Genomic DNA, 10710 nt, shown 5'->3' with positions numbered 1-10710 from the left:
CCGAGAAGTCTACAGCGGCGAAGAGTATGTATCAACCGCCCTCAATAAACAGACTTGACAATGGTTACACATATTGGATTTTCTGTCAGGAGCCATTCAAGGAAATACCCAAACCTCTTTGATTTGCGGATGGATGACAGTGAGCCGTCGAGCCCGAGGAGGGCCTGAAAAGATGCACATTTTCACAGCACAGAAAAGGTAAGGATGGTCGTCCTCTGGGAACAATGGACATTGGCTGTATGTGTGTATGCATGCTTTATTTCACTGCTGTCTCAGCACTCTGTCTTACACATGTGGTTCATATTTAAGCCATAGTGCTGTTCCACTGGACGATTTGGCTCTGCTCTCTCAGTCCCACATTCCCTGCTTTTTTTTCTTCGACTTATACTCCTGCTGTGCTTTAGGTGGTGCAAGGCTGCAGCCATTACTTGTATAAATAATCATAATGATTAAGCAAAGTTTGCCAACAAATTTTTGTGTTCAGTTTCTTCATTTCGTTTTTCCCACTCATGAGGGTAAACACATATCAACGGATGCTAATATTCCTCTTATTCCTTGTCTGAAGTTAAGCAAAATTCTAAACCAAATGCAGTCTCTATTCATGGAAATATAACATATCAAACCATAATGGCAGCTTGGAATAGATTAGGGTTGCAATTTTTTAATTGCTTGTATTATTATTATTCTTTTTTTAATTTTCATGCGGAATAGTAGTCTTGGTTGTATATATATATATATACTGTAAATGAGAGGACAATAATTGTAGTTTTAAATATCTACCTGCTACTATTCTTATCCGTTATCAGAAATTCCAATAACTGAAGCCATCCATTTTTGTTTAAAAAAAATCATTAGGGCATCAAAGTCTCCCCTACCTTAGCATCACCCCGAGCCACACACACACACACACACACACACACACACACACACACACACACACATCCATCCATCCCTCTTTAATATCGCCTTCCTAGTCAAACTCTGTAACCCCTATCTACCCAATGGGCGAGAGGATCTGTCAACGGCGAGCCCTCCCTCATCTCTCTCTCTCTCTCTCTCTCTCTCTCTCTCTCTCTCTCTCCCTCTTTCTCTCTCTCCTTCCCTCTCAGTTCTGACTCCAGCCTCGGCGCGCTGATAAAGGAGAGGTCCTGTCCGAGCATCGGATCCAGCGCTGAGGAGACAACCGCGGTTGTCTCGGCATTTTACCAACTTTTTTTTTTTTTTTTTAATAAGGTAGATGAAGAGGCTCCACTCTGTAATCCGGACCCTATTTCTGCGTTAAATCTGGTCCGAAATAAATAAAAAAAATAATAAATAAAAAGAAAAAGAAAGGATAACGTAACCCTAACAGGCACTTGCTGTGCAGAAGCTGAACGGAGAGCCGCCCGGTGCGCACATGGCACCGGAGACGCGCGTCTCTCACGCCTGACGGTGACGCACCATGGAGCCGCACACGGGATCGGGAGGCCCGCTGCTTGTGTGCTGAACCAACCTCACACCCCAAAACTCAGCCGTAAAGAGAAAAATTAAAAAAAAAAAAAAAGTGCGATCCGATTCTTTTTCGGTGCGGTGGGACGAGCGGAACCATGCTGGGCTTCAATCGGATTCTGAGCCTGCGGGCGGCGCGGATTCGGAGTTGCGGCTCGGCGGGCGTCCGACTCTCATCCCGGACTTCGTCGTGCCAGAGCGCCGGTGCCGGTTCGAGGATTTATTGCGCGTGTGTGCTGCTGTTGCTGGTGGTCACGCCGCGAGTGGACTCATCGTGGTGGTGAGTTGATCTGCATCCGTCACACGCATCTTGGCCTACCTGCAATAACACTGTCGCATATGAAAGACGAATCTGAGAAGATAATATTCATAATGTTCCCAATTATCGTTATCATTATTATTATTATTAGAAAGTGATTTGGAAAGTCAATATCAGCAATAACATTTAACGTGGACTATTAAAGCTGTTAAATCTGAACTGAGTTCATTTTAATGGGCCTTCTTCAAAGCAAAGATAAATAAATGTCTGTAGGATTAGACAGGCCATAATACTTGTTTGCGTTCAGTTATTTATCATTGCTGTGTTTGCCAATAGACATTGCTGGTGATCACTTTTTTTTAACTTTTATTGTATTTTTTTCTTGCACAACTGGAACATTTTTTTCCGGTAAATCTTTTTTTTTTTTTTTTTTTTTTCACCACAGTGGAGTTCATTAAAATCACCTAAATGGGCGAATAATGTTTTTCCACGAATGAGTGCACGGCCTCATAATTATGATTTTTGTTTTAATTTATGGGGTCATGACTGCAAAGAAAAATGTGTTATTGTGTTATTCTGTCATCATTTCATTCTGATCCAGTTTATTGAGAAAAAAGGGGGGTAAAATGGTCAAGTACCTGGAAAAAAAAGAAAAACAAAAAAAATCACGCAGGCTGTGAGCCACTGGATGAGATGAGACACAGCACTGTGTATCTAAAAGTCCTTTTTTTTTAAATTTCTTTCCTCTTTAATTCTGTCAATTTGCTGCCCCGCCATATTGAGCAATAATAGTAATGACAATAATAAAGTGATAAATTTTATTTATGGCGGAACGTGTGCTCAGCTCAGCTGGAGCCTGCATTAGACGAGGCAGAGCAGTCATTAATTTACCACCAGGTACTCTCTCCGTCTCTCTCTCTGTCTCTCTCCGTCACTCTTTCTTTCTCTCTCTTCCTCTCTCTCCCTCCCAAATGAATTCACAACCCCAAACCAGCCATCCATAGTACAGGTGGGAAAAAAAAAAAAAATCTCAAACCCCGCAGCAGTAACATACGTGAAAATGTCCGTGTGTGGTTGTGTGAGTGTGTTTATAGGAGAAGTGCCTGTGTGTGGGCGGGTATAGGAGTGATGGAATGCCTAATAGTTTGTGTAGATTAAAAGCAGTTATGGGGAATGGCGGAGAGAGTGTGTGTGTGAAGGCTTTGGCTTGTGCTGGAGTGGAGGAGATACAGCGTTTAAGTGTTTTCCACAATGAATTGGTCTCCTGGGCGGATGTGGATCTTTAAACAACCAAAACAAAGCGCAGGGTTTTGCAAAGTGACGATGACATTTTCTAATGTGACATAAAAGCACCACATCGATGTGCTCGAAATTGCAATCTCCTGTCATTTTGTGCGATGGGGACGATTTCATCTGTCACAAACAGCAAATTAATATGTCACGAAATTACCTTGGGTTATCTTGTAAAAGATGGCGTGGCAGAAGAAAAACCCGAGCCCCCCCCCCGCCCGACATGATTTGTCTCTGTCACTTATGATTCACAGTATAGCCACAGGGCTTTACAAGCTTGTTGTTTTAGACCCGTGGGTAGTGATTTACAATCTCATAAAATCCTCAAGTCCTCTTGACTCTCGGCGGAAGGGAAAAAAAAGGGAGAAAAGAAATGAAGTGTGAATTGCCACTTTGGCCCTTTCCTTTGATGAGCACTCTGTTCTTATTCTGTTCTCTAATCCCACTTTGGGGAATAGAGAGCCTCGAGTCTCCATCGTCTTGCCTGACATCGTAAAACAGGACCACACAGCTACACGCTCCGTGACCTCCTCTCACTCAACCGCCACAACCCTTGCGGCAACCGCACCGCTCGAAACAAGGCAACGTGAGGCGCGTTTTACCTTAAAACACCTCGGCACCATGTTCCAGATCGGTCGTATTGGGAAGGGAATAAAAGATATATGAACAGAAGTCGGAGGGGAGTGAAATGAATAAAAGGGTTCTCTGATTGACAGAGGTATTAGAGGCCTTAGACTTCTTCCTCTGATTTGTGATAACGTGATTTCAACAATCCTTTTGGGAGGCATTTAACGTCCATGCATAAGCAGGTCTTGTGTGGAGAGGTTAAGTGCTTATTTATTTGGAGAGCGGAGAAAATGGTTTCCTCCGAGCTCCTACTCGCAAACCTTGAACTGTAAAGTGTTGTGAACTGTGATTCACAGCAGACAGTTGCTGAAGTTTTTCTTCATGCCGTTCATCATCTATGAGTGCCTGTGTCTCTGCGTTACTGTATACACTTTAAATCTAAGGGAATCTTTGCGTATTTATTAAAAGTAATCTATCAGCAAGCGCTGTGCTGCACGTGTATTACAGCACACAGTGCAAAGTGAGTGACAATTTCTCTTAAATGCATCGGCATAATAACAACAAAATGACAGACATATAAAAATAAATCTCTCTATTCCTAAGATGCCTATGGGAGTGTTTTTCTGCATGCGTTTCTTCAGGTACATTGGTGCGCTGGGTGCCCGTGTGATCTGCGACAACATCCCAGCCTTGGTGAACAAGCAGCGGCAACTATGCCATCGCCACCCAGATATCATGCAGGCCATCGGCGAGGGCACGAAGGAGTGGATCAGAGAATGCCAGCATCAGTTCAGGCACCATCGCTGGAACTGCAGCACACTGGAACGAGACCACACCGTCTTCGGACGCGTCCTACTACGAAGTAAGTACTTGCGCGCCTTCATACTTTCGTGTAATCATCGAGCAAGCAGACTCGATATCAAGCTCTGACCTCAGCCGTCCCATTATCACGATCCCCCTCCCGTTTTTCCTTTTGCACATTTCCATTCTGTCCTTCTCGCTTCACTGTGCCGTTTTCTACGAGCTTTCCTTTAAATATTCGAATACACTGCGCCGCTATAATATTTATAGTCACTAAGTTCGTGCCTTATGCCCCATCATTCAGTTTTTCCACTTCCCACCAGACCTGTAAACTTTACAACAGAATCCTGCAAATATACATACCTGCAAGTGCACATGTATTTGGAGTCATTTAATCTTTTTCTTTTTTTGACAATTGTTAACATGGAATTCATAAATATACCTGGTAGATTTCAATGACCGCGTTGTCGGGATTGTGGCTTAAAATCATCTGCCTTATTGTTGGGAATGATATTATGATAAATAATTGACTTCTTGTGCAGGAGCACTTCAGCACTCAGATGTAATTATTTTTACTGCAGATTAAATGCGAATATAGGGTTTAGACCGTCCCTACTCGTGGCTTTTTACATCGAAAAATGGTACAGTCCACTGCAGTGTGGCACCTCTGAAAGCTCTGAGCAGCCAATTGCACCAAATAATGTGTTTGTATGAGCAAACGTGGTGTCTGATGTCACTAACACTGGCATAATATTGTCCATCCCTCAGTCTTTTCAAGGATGTGTGGGGTCCGATAATGCCTGAAGAAAAGTAGCAGATATGGAGACGCAGCCTGTGTGTGTGTGTGTGTGTGTGTGTGTGGTGAAAAGGAATAAACAGTAACGCAGATGTAAATATTTAGAGAGATATTCTCACTGTCACAAACAGCAAAGGTATAAATGATGACCAGCCCTCCCACACGTTTACACCCCCTCAGCACCTACTACCCCCGTGTCCTCACCCCACTTACGAAATGAAACATTCCAGCAAAGGCTGAACCCACAGTTTGGATCACACAAACCGTTCTGGCTCGGAACCAGTTCAGACGGTTGGCAAGGAAAAATTCAGATACGAAATATCTACATTCTCTGCTGTTTCGTATCTTATTTCGCTGAACAACGAACCGATCGACATTTTGCTCGAGCTTTTACAACCGTGGTATCGATATTATAAAGTTATCATGGAGCACTTCATAAAAGAACTTGGGAGTTTATCAAATACAGGTTTATCCTCTTATGAGCTCAGTGGGTCGAACAATCTGCCAGTAACGGAATGAAATGTAGATGATATTGCGGCCTGAGGGTGATGTTAATTCATCGGGACATGTGGTTATGAGGAAATCAACCACTGGGAAGAATATCCACATAAACTTCAATGGAAAATCCGTAATTACATTCTGAAGACATATGTCTGAGGTCGAAGCATTCTCTCTATTGGATAGTTTGTCAGAGGTTCAGGTGACTACAGTGCGGGTGCTGTTATGGCAGTATTTGTTGAGAGGACCATGTAACTATGTTTTATGTATGTATTTTTTTCAGTCAAACGCTACAGAGAACGGCTAGAACTATATCTAATTCTCCGTGTCTTTGGCTACATAATAGATGAGTCATATTCTAAGGAAGCAGTGCGATGGCAGATAATGCTGTCATGACATCACTATGGTGCTGATTAATGGGGTATCACTGTGTATGGATTTAAACAATTTATGTGAGCAGAGGAGAGTCCCGCTGCTAGGATTATTTCCATAATAATATTTAAACAGAGCTGTCCTATACTTCGCATCTGGCCTGATATGCCCCGTCAGCTGCACCTTCATGTTCTGATGGATGTAACCCAGGTCTAGGCATGACAGTATGTGTATCTGTGTTCATATGCTCACATGTGGGCAGCATAACTCCGAGTCTTTGGACTTTGAAAACATATTCTATTCCATCATACTTTCAGGCCGACTCTACATTCTGCATTGAGTGAGTGATATTTTGCAAACTCAGAATAATTTGTTTCTGTCTTTTGTACATTCTCTCCCCTTCATCTCTCTTTGTTCCAGGCAGCCGTGAAGCCGCATTTGTCTATGCCATCTCCTCAGCAGGGGTGGTGTATGCACTTACTCGTGCCTGCAGCCAGGGAGAGCTCAAGACATGTAACTGTGACCCACACAAACGGGGACGATTCAGCGACGAGAGAGGAGAATTTGACTGGGGTGGATGCAGTGATAATGTAAACTATGGAATAAAGTTCGCCAAAGCCTTCATAGATGCCAAAGAAAGGACTGTTCGAGACGCACGGGCGCTGATGAACCTACACAATAATCGCTGTGGCAGAACGGTAAGTGATGTCCTTGAAAACGTGTACTTCCGTTACTCACCGAAGTGCATATCTAATCATCTGCAAACTTGTTGTTTGCTCGATATAACAAACTACACTGATAATTGCAAGCATATATATATTTAGCCCGCCAAAAGCCAAATGATCCAACCGACCAGAAGAAGCGGTAACAGAGATTAAACTCGGATGCACGCAGGAGTTTTTCCAAAACATGGACAGGTATCCAAGTGACTGAATGTTGTAAAGTTTCATGATTTCAGAAAAAAATAAATCACATTATTTTTCTATGTAAAAACCAGCAGGACGCATATTTTGTTCTAATCCTTACAGACGTTAATCGGGAGAAATATCTTGTGAAAAATCAACGGGAGTCCTTGGAAAAGTCATCCACGGAATAGGAGAGATCAAGTTGGCTGGGCCTGATTTTTTTTTTTGTACAAAAGTTGCAATTTTGCAGAAAAGTTAATCAGATTGAACTTTGCATAGACTAGAAACAACATCTATGGACGTCTTGTTTGGGGTAACACTTTTACGCTGTCATTCAAACACTCATAGGCTTTCGGAAATAATGTGCCAAAATACACAATGGCGTCATCCCAGTAGAATGGAGGGGAATTAATTTAGTTTCTAGTACAAATAAAATGCACCCAAAAAGCCGTCAAGATTTCTTTAGACAACTTTCACAACATTAACTGTAAAATTCACTCCATTCATGGCTCACCATCTGCCACTAAATGACCCGGCGTCATTGCTTTGGAGATCTCAGAAATTCAGCAGGTGGAGAAGTTTTTTCACCAATTAGGCGAACCGGTACTTTAAGAGTCATCCCTGCACTAGCAATGACTTTTCAATCTCCAAGTGCACAATGGTTAAAACAGCGCACACTAACCCACCTCTCTGCGTATGTGTTTGTAGGCAGTGAAGCGTTTCATGAAGCTGGAGTGTAAATGTCATGGCGTGAGCGGCTCGTGCACTTTGCGGACATGTTGGATGGCCATGTCAGACTTCAGGAAGACAGGCGACTACCTTAGGAGGAAATACAACGGCGCCATCGAGGTGACGATGAACCAGGACGGGACGGGCTTCGCCGTAGCAAACAAAGACTTTAGGAAGGCCACCAAGAATGACCTGGTCTACTTTGAGAACTCTCCGGACTATTGCCTGCAAGACAAGGCAGCAGGTAAGGAAGAATGATGATGGAGTGGACCGAGGCCGCGGTGCCGTGTCTGATGGCTGTTGATGGATTGCCATCACTGTGTTGTGCTTTAGACGTGTTGTGTTTACGTTCATGGATTACTTGTGTGTTTTTGTGTACGGGTGTCGGCATGCGCGTAATGGCGGACGCACAACACAGTGAGTTTCCTGTGATGTCTATATTCTTGTCCCCTCAGGGACGTAGTGACCTCCGTTAATCTCTGTCAACACACACACACACACACACACATACGCCAATATGCACCCTGCGCACAGAGGATGCGTCGATCAACCCTTACGCCAAGCCGGTGGTCGGTTGCGATAGCCTCAGATTGGCCGATTAATGGACGGAGCGGTTTGACGGACTCGAGAGCCACACCTCAATCACTCAGAAACAGAAGCTCCATTCGATCCCTCACTTGCTTTGTCTACCACTCACTTCATCCCTTTGCCTCTCCTCCCCCTCTTTCTCACCTTCCCAGCTGGAATTCACAGCCTAGGGACACAAGCAGCTAATTTGGAAAAAAAAAAAAAAAAAAGTCACTTCTTTCTGTCTACCATAGTCTCTCTCACTCCCTGTCTGAACTAAGCGTAGCTGGAGGGCAGAGAGGGCCTCAGAGTGTGAGAGCCTGTCTGTCTGTCACGCTCCACTGTCCATTTAACCCTCTCACACACATGCACCCACACACACACATAGTGGCTTCAAAGGGAGCAGTGGCTTGGGAAAGGCAGTGTAACTATAGGCTACTCTACCAACAGTGCATAGTTGTGTATGTGGGTCTGTTGTTCTACGGGCAGCTTGTTGTGATAGGTGGCAGTTCAAACAGGGAATTTCTCAAACCAAACACCAGCCGTGAGCTCTGTGGGGATGAGATTCACACAAGACACAGACAATGTGCTTCTGCATTAGGTAATAACCAGACTGGTCGCTTTCGTGCTCGTTCAGGTCGGGTTTCGAAGCAAATTGAGGGGCAACATTCGTTCATGCTTTAAAAATGAGACGGTAACGTCGGCCGCGGATACGGTAGCGCTATTTCTGACTCATCTTTGGATCACAAAAGCTAAACCAGGAAGCCCGGTTTGGCTATAACAAAAGAAAAGGAAATGTCAGAGTGCTCTCAAAGACTGCTGTGGATGCAGAGCCTCTGAGGGCATTGGTCCTGACTTTGGGATGTCCAATGAGGGCTTACCATGTTGGATATTCTACGTCAGACAATAGTTTAGTTCAGAGATGACATGCGCCAAGATCGGCTACTATCTTAATTTAGGGGGAAATCCAAACTAAATTGTCAGGTCGCAACAAATGGATACTCATATTGTCTGTCGGCCACTGCATCACGCGTTCATACTAAAATACAATATTTTCAAGGTGGTGTTTGCTGTGTACAGTAATTATCAGGAGAGAAGGTTACTGTGGCATATTTAATGGATATGAGAGATTACAAAAAGAATTTCATGATTAGTAAGAAACATTATTGTAACTTTAATCAAATTACTGTATTTCACACAGGGTCCCTAGGCACTGCAGGACGGGTCTGCAATAAAACATCCCGCGGCACAGATGGCTGTGAGGTCATGTGCTGTGGGCGAGGCTACGACACCATGAGAGTCAAGCAAATCACCAAGTGTGAGTGCAAATTCAAATGGTGCTGTGCTGTGGAATGTAAGGACTGCGAGGAAGCGGTGGACATACACACGTGCAAGGCCCCTAAAAGAGCCGAATGGTTGGACCAGACCTGAACGTACACCCCCTCCGTAAAACGACCCCATCCCTTTTCCCCTTTGCAGGTCATCCTGTGGAACAAGGCATTCTGGAAAAGTTTGTCCAAAAGTGCTCTGCATCTCCGCCCTCCCCCGCCCCTGTCTCCATTCATCATTGCATGGCTTTTCTACCTGTTTCTGTGAAAGCAAATTCAGTACCCATCAATATTATTAACTAGCCATTAGCCACTGTTTGTGAATGGCCCCTGAGACTGAGCTGCTGGGATCTCGTGATGACCGGCGAAACAAGTGAAAACTTCAGATGGATTCGGCTTTTCGCAAAGATTCAGTCCATTCTGACTTTTTTATATGTGTGGTTGTGGGTTAAAAAGGTTTGCTGCTTTCATGATGCTTTAAAGACACATTTTTACAATAACTGTGCCTTGAAACATATCCCGTATTATTACAACAACATCATATACTCACGTAAATTTCTTTCTTTTTCGGGGATATACCCTTTTATCCACCAAATCGAATGGTTGGTCGGACTGGGAAGTAGCTCGATAAGTGCACTTTGAGAAGTGGACATCTACATGTAAGTTTGGCTCTGTGTTGACAAGCAGAAGTCCAGGTGGAGGACTATCAGAGGACAGGGAGATGGATACCAAATGAATAAATGGACAGATGCATCATTGGGACTTTGAATGCAAATGTGAAAAAAAAAGCTGTTTAAAGTATTTTATTTAAAAAAATTGTAAAGTGTTGTTTTATTTCTCATCCGCGGATGAGAGTGCACTACATTGACTGACATGAGGAGAGTTCTCGTATTGCTTTAAGTATAATGTCCTCCAGTTTTCAATGTGTAAGACGACAACCTGCTGTTGAGAAGAAAAAAAAAAAGAAGAAAAGGGCCTGGATGGTCATTCAGTCTCAAATTAGCACAACCTCAAACAGATTTCACTTCTCTGCTCTCCAGCTTGCTTGTATTACATTGTATATCGCTTTATCTAAACAGATGTTCATATGAAATATATGGTGCATTAGTA

At 43.6% G+C, this 10710-nt stretch overlaps 1 protein-coding gene across 2 annotated transcripts; it reads left to right on the top strand.

The window, feature by feature from the left end:
• Positions 1-1133: 1133 nt before the first annotated feature.
• LOC147214375 (protein Wnt-2b-A) lies at positions 1134-10710 on the top strand. 2 transcript variants are annotated; one of them, XM_086141540.1, is made up of 6 exons: positions 1134-1768; positions 4246-4466; positions 6492-6769; positions 7685-7949; positions 9474-9590; positions 9752-10710. In XM_086141540.1, the coding sequence occupies exons 1-6, from the start codon at positions 1587-1589 to the stop codon at positions 9901-9903; spliced, it is 1215 nt and encodes a 404-aa protein (XP_085997666.1). In that variant the 5' UTR covers positions 1134-1586; the 3' UTR covers positions 9904-10710. The 2 variants fall into 2 exon arrangements, with proteins under 2 accessions (XP_085997666.1, XP_085997667.1); XM_086141541.1 differs by having other exon boundaries at positions 9474-9894.

The sequence above is a fragment of the Fistularia commersonii genome, chromosome 34 (genome assembly GCF_037954325.1).
Source record: "Fistularia commersonii isolate RoL2024-O1a breed Wild chromosome 34, RoL_Fcom_v1.0, whole genome shotgun sequence".
Lineage (NCBI taxonomy): Eukaryota > Metazoa > Chordata > Actinopteri > Syngnathiformes > Fistulariidae > Fistularia > Fistularia commersonii.
Note: the sequence above shows the minus strand (reverse complement) of the source record. Positions and strands in the feature narration are given on the sequence as shown.